We start from the raw sequence: 16,320 nt of genomic DNA, 5'->3' as shown, positions 1-16,320 counted from the left end.
GGATGATCTTAGAGTGTTTTTTTCCAACCTTAATAATTCTATGATTTTGGGCATGCACAGGGCAAAATGGTTGAAGCTGTGGTGACTGTGCAGCAGCCGTGCAGATGCTGATGGCTGCTGCTAATTAGCAGCACCTATTTCACCAGTCCCAAGCCCAGAGAGCAGCCGTGGAAACTTTTTCCTGGTGCTATGCCAGGACCTCACCCATTCCCAATGCCATTTCCTAAACACTTGGAAAATTCACACGAGGGCACATTTTCAACACAAGGATAAGAGGGAAGAGATGCCTGTGATGGAGCAGGTGGAGTATCTGCCCCTCCCCATGCCCTCATGCTATCAGTCAGCTGCTTGGGGCTGCTTTGGGTGCAGAGCTGACTGGGATCCTACGCAAGCATTCTTCCGCTGCCACAATGCAATCACCTAGGAAAGATGCTAAGTCTCTATGGTTCTATGTTTCTATTCTGTGATAAGTGTGGGTGCTACAGGGCTTGACTGGGTGGTAGTTGTTCTTCGGTGTCTCTCACACCAAATCCCAATCCTAGTGGCAGGCAAGGGTAGCTCACCAGTGGCCAAGGCTGGGAGAGAACCTCTCATCTACCTTTTGCATGCTTTCCCTTAGTTATGTTCCACAAGAAAAGATTTTACTCAGCAAAATGCTTAGGGACATGCCTTCAAGCCCACAGACTGCCCTAGTGCCTCTCCCATGCTGGACTGCAGCCAAACCTCACATCTTCCATCCCTGTGTCCTCTGTATCCTTTGGGCCCCTCTCTGCTATGGGGGCTCGCACATCCTTCCCCACTCTGTCCTTTTGCCCCCACAGCTGCCAGCTCCGGGTTCTTACCTGGCACCTACCACAGGGACCATCCCTGGGGCAGGGAGCTCCTGGTGTTTGCCTCACTCCAGGTTTTTTGGCAGGGATTGGTGTGTATGTGTTTTTGTGTCTGCATGTGTGTATACAAGCACAGGGAGCAGTAACTGACGGGATGGATGGCAGTGTTGATAATGGCATCGATTCATTACCTCCCACGCCAGGATGTGATGGGTAGTACTGGAACAGATGCACCCATATCACATCCCTTGAGCAATGCCCCTGGGGGCACCAGGGAGATAAATGCCAAGGAATGGAGCAGAGCAGGGTGTGGTCATCATGGAGACCACTTGAACTCCATGGGGGAGATGTATTTCCAAGTATGCATAGTGAGGGCCATCTCTCTTCTTTTTCCCACCAGCACTATTTTTAATGATCTCCTCTAATTTCCAGATGGATCTGCCCTTTGGCTTAGGGTTAGGGTGCTGGGGGTGTCCCATGAGTGCTGGGACTATACCTGGGGGGGGCCCAGCATTTAGCAGCTTTGGCTGGGGCAATGTGAGATGCCAAAACATACTGAGAAGCAATGGCCAAAACCAAGTGCAAGAGCCCTCTGTGCACCTTTGGAAGTGCCTGGGACAGTCAAGACTTTAGGATTATCCCAGGCAACGATGACAGCATTGTTGTCCCAACCCTTAATGAGTTTATTGCAGGTATCTGTAAGATGGAAGCAAGATGTTTCCCCACGCAGCAGATGGCTAATGAAGCAGTGCTTGCTGGAGGCTGTTCTCGATGCTCCACCTTTGGAACAGTGGGGGGAAAGCTACAGGCAATGGCCCAAAGCAGTAGCAGTTGCCCCTATATGATGCAATCCCCCAAACTTTGTGCTTCCTTTTCTTTTTTCCCCATTTTGGACACATTTTGCATTGTCATCCTTCCTCCTGACAGTGCTGGAGGAAGGCACGTGGTGTGTTCCCCTTGCCTCAGCACCTTGCACTCTGCCACTGCTCATGTGCTCTCATCCCCAGAGCCTTGACTCAGCTAATCCCCCTTACCCAAGGCCAGTATTAAATTCAGCTTCACCCAGGGGTAAGGGATTGCCTCATCTTCCAAAACCACATCAGCATCGGAAAAGGCCAGAGCAGCATGGGGGGCAAAGTGCCTACCATGAGATGCCACCAAGCCCTGCATGATGAGCGAAGTCAAACACCAATACTGGGCCACCTTGCCTGACAATATCTGACCTCCATAAAAGTGTGACGAACATCTTCCTCTGCTTGTTTGGAACGCGCCATAATTAATGTTTGCTCACTGATTGAGGCTGACAGGTATTTAGCATTATTAGCAAATGATTAGGAGCTGATGTTATTGATGTGGCTACTTTTAGACATGTGATTTCAGCATCTTGACTTGGAAAAAAGTTGTTGTGGAGGTGAGTTCATCCAGCAGCTCTTCTTGCAGAGCAAAACGTGCCCCAAAACCAGAGCAGCAGAGACACAGATGGGAACACGAGTGGCCACCCCATGGCCTGTGGTGGGGGCAGCTGCCTCAGCCACAGCTCTGTGGTCCAGGAGGTAAAAGTCGCTTGGGTGGGAATGTGTGGGAGCTAACATTGAGGTATGATAGTACACAGGATGGGACTCACTGGTGATACATTAAAAAAATTGGCATTTTCTGAGGTCTGGATGAGGGTTTTGATGGCCTTTGCTCTGCAGGGAGCTAATCCAGAGCCTACTGAAGGCTTCTTGTGATCAGCCTTGCTTGATGGGCCCCCTGTGTGCATATCTGAGGTAAGAACAGGACAAAAAACCCTGATGTCTGCAAAGCAGCTCTGAGATATTACACTAAGCATGCTCAACTAGAGACACCAGCAAATCACATGACAGTTATTTACTATTTACTGAGTGAAAAAGCATTAGTGAGGGTGACAAATCCTTCAAAAACAACAAGAAGAAACCAAAACTAATTTCTCTGTAGTCTGCCCTGAAATCTGTATTTCAGTTTATTATTCTTTTGTTTTCCTTTTTGAAAAAATGGCTGGAAAATTAATACAGTGGAGAGAATTTCCAGTTTCAAGATTGAGTGGGGGTAAATGGCTGTTTTTTGATGGTGGTTTTTGAGGACCCACCGTGTTTCCCAGTAGCATAGGTGACAGCAAGGCAGTGCAGCAGCCTCTAGTGGCAGCCCCTACTATCCAGCCCTAGAGAGAAAAGGGGAAGCTTTCATTGCAGGGGAAGCTTTGGGGGGGCGCTTTTCATCTGGAAACATTAGAAGCAGAGTCAAAACGGACAAAGAAAAGTCATCCCTACACAGGGTCATCAGGGTAGGGCACTCAGAACCCATTTACCCTAATCAGGCACACCTAGGACCCCCCCACCTATGTCCACCACCCACGTCCCTATTTAAGCACAGGCTTTGGCTTATGCTGCTGTTTGGAGGTGTGGAGTAATAGCCTGAAGCTCTGCTCCCTATCTAGTTGCTGGTGTAGGTGGCTGTCTCCAGTGCCCTCTCCTGGAGGGACCTGTATTGCAACCTTGTCCGTGGTCTTTATGCTGCTGCTCCAGGGGCTGTGTGAGTCTCCTAATAGGGTGTTTGGTTTTCCTGCAGTGGTTGCAACCCTTGGCTTTTGAGGCCTGGAGGATCTTGTATCAGGAGCAGGACTGAACATCAGTTCTTCCCTGGTAGCTTGTCTTCCTGTGCAATGCTTTCACCCCCTGGGGTTCTTGTTGCAGGCTGGGAAATTCTTTCCCTCCCACCAGGTCTGCCTTCAGCTGGCTCAGTCCTATCTGCTGGAGAGGGAAAAGGAAGGCTGCAGGTTCTTAGTCTGTCAGCAGCACGAGGGGACCCATGCAGAGGGCACACCCACATCTTGAGCCCCCTGGATGTTATGAAGGCCATCATCGAAGAAAATATGTGGCTGGATTTGAGCAAGAATGGGGCCCTTGGGAGCCCCATCCATGAAGAAGGCTTCATCGATGGCCAGACCCCATTCCCGGAGTGTCTTGATGGCTCGGATGCCCATGTCCCGGCCACTGCGGGCTGTCACCAGGTAGGTGCGAATGGGGGACTCCTCCTGACTGAACTTCTTGCGCATATTCCCCAGGTGCATGGCAAAGGCTTTTATGGGACCCTGCAAACACACCAAGACACCTGAGATTGCATAGGAAACATGGAGACATCTGCCCAGCCTGTTCAGTCTGCTTTTTCCTCTTTTTGGTAGGACACCAAGTCAGGCAGCCTAGGGACTGAGGACTGGTAAATGCAGAGGGAAACCATAAGGATCTGTGCTTTTCTTTGGCTGCCTGTGGCAATACCCTAACAGAGGACATGCTCACTATGGCTGCCTTGCTCACCTCTCCTATAGGCACAGCCTCCATCGCCCGCTCGTATTGCATGGCTCCCTCCAGGCCCTGCTCCCGGAAGACCTGGTCTGTCTCATCGGAGAAAAGCACAGCATCTCCATCAAAGGCCACACGCAGTGGGGTGCTGGGGGCCTGCACCTCCTGCTGGAAGACGAGTGCTGCCGAGACCCCTGTGAGATAAAGCAAGATGGGTTTGTGGAGGACATAAGAGATACCACATCGTGAGGCATCTTGTATGCGAGCAACTCCTCTCTGTGGTCTTATCTCACACTACAAATGTCCTACGGAGAGACACTGGTGTGGTTGGGCTCTCATCAAGGATGCTTTCCATGAGGGTCATCCTGGCCTTTCCAAGACTGAATTATTTGGGGAGCACAAAGAAGAGCTGCTGATTTGACTGGATAGATGCTGATGGCTGCTGGGATAACTGCTGGGGTGTTAATGCATGTGAAGCCCTCCTCCTGGTGTTCAGTCCCTCTGCCAATCCTGGTGCTAATGCCCAGATTTAGCACTCCGTGCTGTGAGTAATAGGGACTGGCACCTCCAGTTGATTGGGGTAATTGGCTTAATTACAGGTCTCTTCTTACAAGCTGCTCCCTGCCTGCTCTCATCCGTGGGCTGAGGCCCCAGATGAGACACTTGTTAGAGCAATCATCATGAGGCTTCAAGATTCATAGCTAAGGGAAGTCTGGGCTCTGGTTGGCTTGCTCCTGACCCGAAAGACCCTGGCCAGCCGATGCACTCATACCCAAGCAAATTAATAAGGGGATTAACCCCATTAGAGCTGTCAGGAACTGCACATACTCAGATCTAGGTCAAGCATGTTCTTTCTTCTTTCTTTATGTGCCAAAAAAAGAAATTGGTATGGCATCCTCACAAAGCCCTGGGAGTCATTGGAAGGTTTAAATAGCAGGCATGGAATGACCAGCCCATGGCGGATCTGCAGTCAGAATTATACATGGAACATTCAGTTAATTTAGTTAATTGTGAAGGCTTCTGACAAGCCCTAGCGTTTGTAGGCTACAGATGGAAAACTGAAGAAAAATGGAACCATTAAAGAATACGTTGGTGACCAAGATGCCATTTGTTCTCTCTCCCACATAACAGGATGAGCTCTGGCTTTGCTTCTTGGTGCAGGCCACTTGCAAGCATATGGTGGGTTTGAAGGAGGTGAGATGGAGAGAAAGACACACCTCTTCGGAGGGCATTGCAGACATCTGTCCTGTCAGCTGAGAGGAACAGTTTCACCCTGTGGGACTTCAGGTACTGCGTGGAGTCCTCATCACTGACAAAGCAGAACTTGGAAATCTCCAGGCCTTGGGACAGGGAATATGAGCAAAGTCTGTTATGGGGCTGTATCCTCCTTGCAGCACCCCTTCACCTCCCCAGGTCTCTGCATGCTTTCCCCTGGCTCTGTATTCCCCATGGATGCAGTGCTGGGGAGAGAGCACTGAGGGGGCATACCCCCAGGGATGAGCAACCTTACCGTAATGCTTGGCACTGTTGATGATGCGCACGCCACTCTCTGGGCTGTTGTTGGAGAGCACCAGGATATCAAAGAGGCCCTTCTCTGCTGGGTTACTCTCCAGGATCTTCTTATTCACATACTGTGCTGCCTGTGGGAACAGACCATTTTGTAATGGGCATCACTGATGGCTTTTCAGGGCTGTTTGGAAATCTTGTGGTCATTGGATGGGGTGGGTGGGTGGGAGCCAGTTGGGGTGAGACCTGGGGACAGAAAGGCTGTTTTCACCCTGCACTGTGAGTGATGTTTGCCCTGGAGCTCACCTGGATGAAGGCAAAGGCTGTGCCTGGGGGAAGGAGGTTGTCCTGGTTGGCCTGTTGGTGCCTCACGTATTCCTCCTTTCCTTTTTCCAAGTAGAGCTGGTGCTCCTCTTCCAAGTTGAAGATGGCTCTGGTGGTCACTGCAATGACCAGTGCCTCGCTGGGATCTTTCTGCAAGGTGAGAGCAGAGATGGGTTGAGGGAATGCAATGGAAGAGCCTTGGGATTGTGGTGTGAGGTGGTGGGTCTACGTGTTGGAAGCATCACTCGTGTGTCATGGTTCCTGCCTCCACCGCCAGAGAGACTTTGATGAAGAGGTACCAAGCCTGATCTTCATCTGCAGGTCACTGAGGTTGGAGCAGGCAGTTGTGAAATGCCAACCTGTCTGATAAGTGCAGTGTGCTCTGAGGACAGCTCACGTGGAAGAAGATTGCTTCATAATTTGTGCATCTATGGGCACAGCACAGCTGTAGTCAGCGTAGTCATCTGCTCATACTGAGCTGGGCATTTCTGGCATTCCCTGCATGTCCTGGTGCTTTGATTCTTATTTTATCTCCACTCTGGAGAGACTGATGAAAGCTCTCTTTGTACTACTGTTTTCTCTTTGGTCATTCCAAAATTAAACTTGAGCAAATGTTTTGCTTGTGCAACCCAAGGCACAAACAACTTCGGCCACCAAAGTTTCAGGTTATGTCATCTCCTGTAGTGGCATTTCAAAATGTGCTTTGGAAATTAGGGATCTGCATTTGTAATGAGCAACTCTTACCTGTTTCACATCAGTATTGATGACTGTGCTTTCAGGCTCTGCCATCTTCCAATTTCAGCCTCAAATGAGAGAAAACACCATTGAACTGAGCATGTAATAAAAGACCTGAAATATCCAGCTAAGCTTCTAGCTTGCTTCCTTACTGTGATTCCTGGTAGTTTTTGTCTGAAAGATGATTTTCTATCTACATATAAACAAGATCGCGGTGTTGAAGACCTATGCATATGCAGGATCCCCTACACCACAGCTATCTGTGCAGGCTGGGCTTACCCATGTCTGGCAGAATGCATTCTTGGGGTGCTGCGCACTGCTATTTTTGCACACCAGGTTCTGTGGCTTCTGTAACCATCTCACCATATGCTTCATTTCTCTGCACTAGTTGGTGCTATAAGTGGACTTGAGGGATTCAGCCTGTGGACTGGGAATGGCTCCCATTCCCACAGCTCCTACAAATATGCTGTGGGGTTTCTCTGAGGAGCAGAGGAGGCAATAACGGCTCTGCACAGATGTGCTGGGATTGGCAAGGGAGTTAAAACCTCATTTCCCATTTAATGTGCTACTTGATCAATGAAATGGGAGGCTGTGCATGCCTAGACCAGAAGGAAAGTGCATGGCGTAGACTTCACCCTCCTTGTTGTCCTGCTGTGCTTGCTGCTGGAGGACTTCAGATTTCCTCTACCTCACCTTATTTTTTCAGGCTTTTTATTAAGACTGACATGCCTACTTCATTGAGCTGTCACTGCATGTCTGGAATTTGCCTCTTGGCTGCATTTCTGCCCTTGGCCTGCTCATGCAGCTGAGCTGAGTAACCACTGTTAGACTCAGCACGAACTGACACCCCATCCACTGATCCCTTTGGAGGTATGTAGGAAAAGAGATATGTTACAGGATATATATATATATGTGTGTGTGTATATAATATATCACAGATTTTATATATCACAGATTCTCTATGTAATGTATATAGGTGCATGATCTGCAAGGAGCTTGATGCTTCTATATCCCTGCGTTGCAAAGCATCACCCTACTTCCTCCACCCACATCCTGTGTGGGGAAGGTTCTCCTCCCACAGAGCCGTGGGGTAACAGCCACCAGCCCATATCTCAGCAGGGACAAATGTCCCCTGTAGAGATTCCATCCAAGTGGCAGCTCTTAACACATGCTGTGTTTCTGGGACTCCTCTTCCCTTTTCTTAAAGTGAAAGTGAAAGGAGAGGAGGTGGAGCCGAGCTGCTCTTCGCGGAAGGAGAGCAAGCCTATTAATTTTTGCTCCATCCCTTGAAATTGGGAAGACCATGCCTGATTTCTCATTCCTCTTTATCTGCCTATAGTATTTACAGACAGCATTTATACAGATATGTCTATAATATCTATACACATAGCTACACATGCACACAGCACCGTGTGTGTGTGTGTATATATATGTATATATATACACACACACGGAAAAGCATCCATGGTGGATGCTTGCAGCTCCCTGCAGCATAGCAAAGAGCAAACACAGTGTGCCTCCAGCTGGGAAAGAAGCAGCTGAGGCTTGCTAGAACAAAGGTCCAAACTCACCACCAGCGCTGTCTCCTCATCTAACGCAGCATCCACTCCTCTGTCCCACTCCACCCAGGTGCTGCTGCTTATATCTCTCTGGGGCCAGCAGGAAGCAGGCAGCTGCGTGTGAGGCACAGCCCTTCCCCTGGCGTGATGGGATTTGTAGTCAGCCCTGCGGGCTGGCTGCATGCCTGGCTGCATTTCTACATCGGCCTCCTGACCAGCTTTTATTTTATTTCTGCTTGCTGCCCACAAGCACTGCAATTAGGTTTATTTTTGTAGGTACATCTCTCATTTCCTAGCCCTTGTGTGCATAGCTGTCGTGTTTTTGACCAAAAAGCACAGGAGTTCCTATTCAGGAGGGACAAAGTGCAAAATCTGTAATTTTGCTGTGCCATTTTTAGGACTTTGCAGAAAACTGGGGCTATTGCCACATATTACTAAATCACCTCTCATGGGCTGCAACAGGGGTCTTGCTGCCATGCAATACTGCTTCACCAAGATGCTTCGCTTCTGCAGACAGCACCACTGACGTACTCAGCATGCACAGCTTTTTCCCTGAGTGCTTTTATTGGATATGTTCCCTTTAACCCAAATTTCTCCTATATATTTCTTCTGTGCACCCTCTAACTCTTCCTAATACAGAGCAAAAAGTATTGTAGAATCACAGAGTGGCTTGGATCGGAAGGGATCTTACAGCCCACCCAGTTCCCTGCCTTGTGCAGGGCTGCCCCCCACCAGCTCAGGCTGCCCAGGGCCCCATCCAGCCTGGCTTTGAGCCCCTCCAGGGATGGAACATCCACAGTTTCTCTGGGCAGCCTGTGCCAGTGCCTCTTGCCCTCTAAGTGCTGAATTTTTGGTGTCTAAATATCCCCACACCACCTCTTTTTCCTCCATGCAGCAGGAACACAAGGGAAGAAATGTGTAAGAATAAATATGAGATGGGGATGCTGCTGAAATCACTCTGTGTACTTACCCCTTGCGCTAAGTTCACAGAGCCACGTGCTGTGCATATCCTAGCACTTATACTGGGATATCTTGGAGAACTGAATTTTTCCAGGGCAGTTTTCTTCAGCCAGGAGCACAGGTTTTTCTTCCTGCTTAGGCTGGGAGTTCCCTGCTGACTTTTCGCCTGCGTGAGCACAGCTTGGGTCAGCAGGAAGGTGGGGCCCACAGGTTCCTGGGTTGGCAAAGCAGACTTTCCAGTTTGGGTTGCACTGTGCATGGGAAAGCCAATGTCTTTTTTGTGCCTATAGCTCTATTCCTGGCAGGGACCTCTCTTGTCCCCAGCATGTTCCTACCATGCACTGTGGCTGGAGCAGGAGACCAAGCAGAGAGGAAAGGAGACTGAGGTTGGAAACAACACACTGGTAAGTCTGGTTTTGGGTTTAGGGGAGAAGGGCAGGGCTCTCTAAGACCTTTTGCAGAAGCCAGGATACTCGATGTTCCCAGACCACGTCTCCATTGTCCCAAAACAGTAGCTTGGGTCACACCCCAGAGCTAGGATGAACTTCTCCTTTTAATGAGGGCTGATGGAAGGATAGTCCTTTAGGGTCTGGTGGAAAAAGCATGATGAAACATCTGAATTTGTGCTGTATGGGCACCTGCTTGCCGCTGCTATGTCCACCCGCTGTCACAATCTGAAGCTTGAGCCTGGAGCCTCCTAAATAGCACAGGTCTGTCACCAGGCTGCTGATTTCTGTGTGGAGGAACAGGAGGTTCTATCCATAAAAACCGTGTGGGAAGTCTGTGAGCTGAAATTGCATCCCTGATGGCACGGATATCCCATATAGATGACTCTGTGCAGGTAATATGTCCCACATCCCGCTGCCCCAGTGGAGATAGAGAGCAACTCTTTATCCCTGCAGTTACAGACAGCAAAGCCTCATTAAAAAATTAAAGATCATCTCTGTATGAGGAGCCTCACAGTGCTGGTGTGGCCAAGGTAAATACTTGCATACCTGCTGGCCCTCGTCACAGCACTGGAAGGAGTGCCCTGGGCTGAGGTTTGATAGAGGCTGGCCTCCAGGAGCCTATTGGGGGTGTTTTCTGGTCCCTTTGAATCTTCCTAGTGTGAGATATCCTCTGGCTGGCTTCAGCATCCAGTTGAACAAACTGAAGTTTCTGCTTGGTCCTCACCATGTGCACAAGTCAGACTGGCTCAGTTTGTGAACCAGTGTGGTGGCATTGCTGCCACGTGGCATGTGGGCAACAGCCTGGCTGGGGTGATAGAGCCAAGCCTGAGCCTGCAAGAGGGGAAGGAGAGAAGGAGAGGCTATATGACATCAGGAATTGGCTGCTGAGAGGGGATGGGGATTAAATGAAAAGACTGCTTGAGCAGAGCCCGCCTTGCCCAGGGAACTGCTCCACTCCGTTTCACACTTCATTTCCTATGCGGCAGAGCCCTAAATGCTTACTCTGGGCTTTATCTTAACATTTTAATTGTGTTTACTCTCATTAGAACTCTGTGCTACTTGCAGCATGTGAACTTCTGCATATGAAATCCCCACCCCTGCTCATTTTGTTTGTGCCCTCAGGTCACTTGCACTCTGCCATGGCCAAGTCACAGAGGAACGGCTGGGCTACGGCCTCCCCACCCCCTGCTAGTGCAGTGGTTACCACCACAGCTCCACCAGGCTTCCTTGATGGCTTTGTCAGCCACATCCCATGTGAGTCCAGCTGGGCTTGCCCCTTTTTCTTTGGAAAGTATTCAAGAAATGGGTAGATGTGGCACTGAGGGGCATAGTTCAGTGAGAATGATGGGGTTGGACTGCAGTTGGATTTGGTGATCCTAGTGATCTTCTCCAGGATTTTAAGCTCAAGCCCCAAGACACATCTTTGTAATGCCGAAACACGAGGAGGGCATTGTAAATGCACTTTGTGTGGTTTTGTTTGGTTTTAACTCTTCTGTTTACTTCATTGCACCAGTACCCAGATGGGCACTCATTGTTGTGGCAGTGGCAGTGGCTGTTCTCCTCCTCTTCCTCATCTGCATCATCAGGTGCTGCTGTGGCAAGAAGAAGCCCAAGAAAAAGGAGAAAGTTGGCTTGCTCACCTTCAATGGCTCCACCACAGCTAGCCTTGTGCGTTCTGCTTTCTCCTGTCCCCTGCAGCTCTCCTAGCAGGGAGGTTTGCTCTGTGATGCCCATCTCCCCACGACATGCCCAGAGTGGTGGGACTGCTTGTGGGTGTACAATTGGGTTGGGATTGTGGGGGAGACTCTTTTAAATGTGATTTTAGAGCAAATTGATCCATACGATGCATCATGCCAGGATGGAGAGCGGGAATGTGAACTTTGTCACCATGGGCTTTCAGACCTGGGTGTCCCATCCATGCCACTTAGTATGGGGAAACATAAAGCTCTGGAACCTTGTTCTGAGGGTTGTGTTGCTCTTTGACATAGGTGCAACCTGAGATGGAGGCCCTGGAGCAGGGCCCAGAGGAGACAGGAAGAGGAAGGCTTCAGTATTCTCTGGAGTACAATTTCCGTGCACAGGAGGTGAGGCTGCTGCAAGGCTGTGCTCTGGCAGAATCCTTTGGTGTCCAGCAGGACCCAGGCATCCATACCGGGTGCACCTCTGTACCCAGCTGGCATACTGACATGGTGGGATTGACATCCTCCTTGCTGCACTTGCTTGCTTGTCACCTGTCACTATCCTCCACACAATGACCTCACACATTGTTCCTTTTAAGCTGAAAGTTGGTGTGAAGCAGGCAGCTGATCTGAAGGCCATGGACAGTGGTGGCACATCTGATCCCTACGCTATTGTCTACCTGACATCAGATATGAGAAAGAAGTATGAGACCAAAGTTTACCGCAAGACTCTGAACCCTGTCTTCAACGAGAGCTTCTCTTTCCAGGTAGGAAGCAACAGCTGCTGATGATTACTATGAGGATTCCTTTGCTACCAGGGTGGGAAAGCAACAGAAAGACCTGCTGTTGTGTCTGTCCCACCATTGCATGTGACAGGGAGTGAGGTTGGGTTGCTGGTTTTTTTCCTGCAGGTGCCCCAGGCAGAGGTGTCCGAGGCCACGCTGGTGATGCAGATCTTCGACTTCAACCGCTTTGCCAAGCATGACATCATTGGCGAGGTCCGCCTGCCCCTGGCCAGTGTCAGCTTGCAGCACATCATTGAGCAGTGGAGTGACCTAGTGGTGGCCAGCAAAGTGGAGGTTGGTCCTAGCAGGTGGGACACATCATGGGGTGAGATGTGGTGCTGCTTTTCTTTCCACCACTCCACAGTGAGAGAAAACAGTGGGTATCCTTTGCTTTGAGAGTCCCCTGCTCACTGGCCCCTCTCTCTATCAGCAAGAGCGGCTGGGTGAGATCTGCTTCTCACTGCGCTATGTCCCCAGTGCTGGCAAGCTGACAGTGCTCATCCTTGAGGCCAAGAAGCTGAAGCGGATGGACTCTCATGGGCTCTCAGGTAAGCAGGGTCTGCTTGCACTCACATCTCTCTACCTGGTGCTATTGATAGCACCAAGACCTGTAAAACCTCAAGGACTCTTGGTGTGGAGCCATGTCCATTCTCTCCTCAGATCCTTTTGTCAAGGTGCATCTCATCTTGAACAAGAAGAAGTGGAAGAAGAAGAAGACGAATGTGAAGAAAAATACTTTGAGCCCTTATTTCAATGAGGCATTTGTCTTTGAGGTGCCTTTCAATCAGATTCAGGTGGGTTTCTCTTCAATGCCCAAGGCTGAGCAGGCCCCTGCTCTGATGAAAGTCCAACTGACAGCTTTTCCTGTGTCCCCACCAGAATGTGGATGTGGTCATCTCCGTCTGGGACTATGACAAAGTGACCAAGAATGAGCCCATCGGCAAACTCTTCCTGGGCTGTCGGGCCACTGGTAACCAGCTGCAGCACTGGTCTGACATGCTGTCCAACCCACGGCGTCCCCTCGCCCAGTGGCACAGCCTGCAGCCCCCTGATGTGGTGGACAAGGCCCTGGGGTTGAAATCCCACCTCAAGCTGCCTCTGACCACCAGATAGCGAGAGGCAGCTCTGGTACCCTTGCTCACTCATCACTGGGCAGGATGAAGGTTTTCAGAGGTGTCTGGATGCAGCTCTGCACCTGGGTGATGCTGGAGGGGGTGATGTGGATGCAGAGCTGGCTTGTGTCAGCCACTCGCAGCTGGGGGATGAATACAGAGAGCTTTAAGCTTATGGAAAAACATTGTGTCCTTTGATATTTTTTGAATAGAACATTATTATTATAGAATCACAGGTTGGAAAAGGCATTCAAGATCAACGATTCCAACCATCAGCTGGACCTAATAGGTCCCACCACCAAACCATGTCTCTTAGTTCATAAATCTCTTAAATATCTCCAGGTATGGGAAACTGCACCACTTCCTTGGGCAGCCCATCCCAGTTCTTGACCCACCCTCTTAGGAAACCACCTTGTGAATGCTATGCTTATTAAGGCTGAGTTGCAGCCGTCTTGTCAGTTCTCTGTGGGTTTCATGTAGTCTAGGTGCTGCTTGTGCCCTCACATCCTCCTCGGGGTGCCTTAAGGTGGGTAACTAAAAATCCCTCCTGTTTTGAGGTGGATCCTCTGCATTGTCTGCAGCCTCAGGAGCCTCCCAGCTCCCTGAATTAGTATTTCAATGAGCTGACAAAGAAGGGGATTGCTCTTAAGAGAATTTTAATTCAGTTGAGAAGACTTAAGCCAGATTGGCACAGACACTGACTGACCCCACTCTGTTCCTGGCAAAGAAATTGCTCTTACTCCAAAATACACCTGGAAAAGCCTTCTTCCTTTGTTAAACAAACAGCCATAGCACAAAGATTTGGGCTTGTTTCACTGTATTTGGCCTCAAACTACAAAAGGGAAGTAATTTGCACCAGGCAGCCTGTAGGAAGCTGCAGGCTCTGGAGTAGGGAGAGCTCAAAGCATTAATGAAGAGCCATTAATATTGAAAAGCAGTTAATCTGCAATTATCCCAAGACCCATGCAGTGACTATCAGAGAGTTAAACAAATACGGTGAGCCTGAGGAAGATTATGAAAGCTCTTGATAGAGATTAATGACCCAAGCTTAACTATAAAAAGCTACTGTGTCTGTTTCTTAATAAATGTCCCCTGGGCTTTGCCTTTGCTGTGATGGGGGGAGGAATTACAGAGCTGTTTGGGGATAGCTGTGACAAGTGGAGTGTGGCCTCTGCTGGGAGAACAGCATGAGCTGGGTGCCCCTAATGAAATGGAGGAGGAAATCAGTCACCTGAGAAATACTTACAGAAGGATGCTGAATGAGTTAAAGCCTCCAACCTTAAATCAAACTGGAGGGGGTGATGCAGAAGGGAAAGCTGCTGTGTGAGAATTCTGGGGGCAGCTGGGGACCCAACCAGTAAGTGCTCATCAGGGCAGGTGTACTATTGCCCCAGATGAGCCTCACTGAGACATAAACCCACCTGCTGATCTGCTCCCTCAAGAGGAAAGGGTGAGGGGATTGTAACTTATTTTACTCTTGAGCACAGCTCACATAGAAGCCTATTCATAGGAAGGGGGATGGCTCCATCTTGTGCTAAGTCTGGTGGGTAGAAAGGCTGGGTTCGTCTTGACTCTCCATCAGCATGTCCCCATGGCCTTAGCAAGGCTGGTCGGTTGTCCCCTTGTCGCTGCTGCGTCTCTTGTCCAAATGGCTTCCTTATGCTCTTGGAGGACTGACCACGGAAATGCACTTCTGGAGGAAGAGGAAAATGCTGCAGTGGAAGATAAAAGAAAGCAATGTTAGTTGAAGGTGAAATCTCAACATGTGCCTGTGCTGGATTCCCACGTCTTCATCTAGAGGGCAGGGCAGGTACATGTTGAATGATCTGAGTCTCTGTGTCCTCAGTTGTCCCAGTTAGAGCTCTGCCTCTTTATCCAGGTATCCTTCCTCTAGAAACAGGGGCTTGTGTAGGAGAGAAAAGCCTGTTGCTGTGGTGCATGCCTGGGTCTCCTCCTTGCAGACCGTACCATGTGGTGCAATGAGAACTCCCAGACCCTGCAAAACTCTGTAATTTGGGCTGGTTTCTGGCAGAGGAATCAAAGACTCACCAAATTGCCCCGAAATAGAGCAACATGCAGCAAGAAGAGTCTGTTGAACACTGTTGACCAGCAAGAAGCAATAAGCCTTGGGCATGTCAAGAGAAACGCAATTGGTATGAAGGAGAAGAGGGAAATAATCCTGAGGGTGGTCAGACCTTGGGTGGGAATCTCCATGCCTGAAGAAGGTCTTGCCATGTGGTTCTGAGCAGGACCTAGCTTTGGATCCAGCCCTGATGGTGGCCCTACTTAGGGCTGTGGCAGGTGACATCAAGGAGACTCTCTCAAAGATAATTATTCCCTCATTTGGTGATTTTATGACTATCTGTTCAAGTTCTTGTACTTCAAGAAATCAGCCTGGAAATCGGTATCAGGCTAATGCTGAGCATTACACATGCTTGTCACCATTTGTCTGCTGTGAGACGAAAATGATTATGGGCTGTCATCGTTCAGCCTGGCTATGCACTGGCTGTCTTCCAGCTCAGATTTTTTGGCTAGTCTCACAATTTTTGAGCACTGGAGACTATCTAAGCTTCCCTCACAAGGAATGAGCCTGCCTGTTTTATAATGATGCTAGTTAATGAATATTTATCTCATCATTTTATTGTGAAACTTTGCCGTGCGACATGTTTCTTTTTTAAAACTTCTCAGCTCCAGGACTTGCAGGATCTTATGCCAATTGCAGCTTTTTCTTTTAAGGAATATTTTTAATGTGGTTGCAGAGAGAGAGAAAGGGAAACAAAATACTGAGAGCAGGATGCCTTCTGGCATGAAACCTGGAGGTAAAGCACAGTTTGCTTGTTTGCCTGGAAAAGCAGTGGGGGCCTGTGGGATGGGTGGGCTTGGAGCAAGGGGCATGAAAGGCAGGATTTGGGAAGTCAGTGCCCCCATAGTGGAGGGGAGGTGGAGGGCTGACTCCCCCATGCATGTCTGGGCCACGCTTAGCGCTGAAACTACGTCTCCCAGGTTGCCCTGCTGCTGCTGCTCCCTGGGGGAGGGATGAGGGGTCCGTATGGGGGGAACGAGG

General features: G+C 49.6%; 2 protein-coding genes across 2 annotated transcripts; one reads left to right on the top strand and one right to left on the bottom strand.

Moving 5' to 3' along the window:
- Positions 1-1,675: 1,675 nt before the first annotated feature.
- LOC125694956 (cytosolic 5'-nucleotidase 1A-like) lies at positions 1,676-8,377 on the bottom strand. Its single transcript, XM_048948888.1, has 7 exons — positions 8,285-8,377; positions 6,722-6,780; positions 5,960-6,127; positions 5,658-5,787; positions 5,365-5,487; positions 4,163-4,341; positions 1,676-3,939 (listed from the first exon to the last, which is right to left on the bottom strand). The coding sequence occupies exons 2-7, from the start codon at positions 6,764-6,766 to the stop codon at positions 3,637-3,639; spliced, it is 948 nt and encodes a 315-aa protein (XP_048804845.1). The 5' UTR covers positions 6,767-6,780; positions 8,285-8,377; the 3' UTR covers positions 1,676-3,636.
- A 1,134-nt stretch (positions 8,378-9,511) lies between these two features.
- Positions 9,512-13,322, top strand: SYT8 (synaptotagmin 8). Its single transcript, XM_048948884.1, has 9 exons — positions 9,512-9,635; positions 10,803-10,934; positions 11,194-11,348; positions 11,669-11,764; positions 11,959-12,126; positions 12,271-12,438; positions 12,575-12,692; positions 12,805-12,938; positions 13,024-13,322. The coding sequence occupies exons 2-9, from the start codon at positions 10,820-10,822 to the stop codon at positions 13,255-13,257; spliced, it is 1,188 nt and encodes a 395-aa protein (XP_048804841.1). The 5' UTR covers positions 9,512-9,635; positions 10,803-10,819; the 3' UTR covers positions 13,258-13,322.
- Positions 13,323-16,320: the final 2,998 nt, after the last annotated feature.

Source organism: Lagopus muta, chromosome 6 (assembly GCF_023343835.1).
Source record: "Lagopus muta isolate bLagMut1 chromosome 6, bLagMut1 primary, whole genome shotgun sequence".
NCBI classification, from domain to species: domain Eukaryota; kingdom Metazoa; phylum Chordata; class Aves; order Galliformes; family Phasianidae; genus Lagopus; species Lagopus muta.
This window is presented reverse-complemented; position numbering and strand designations above follow the sequence as displayed.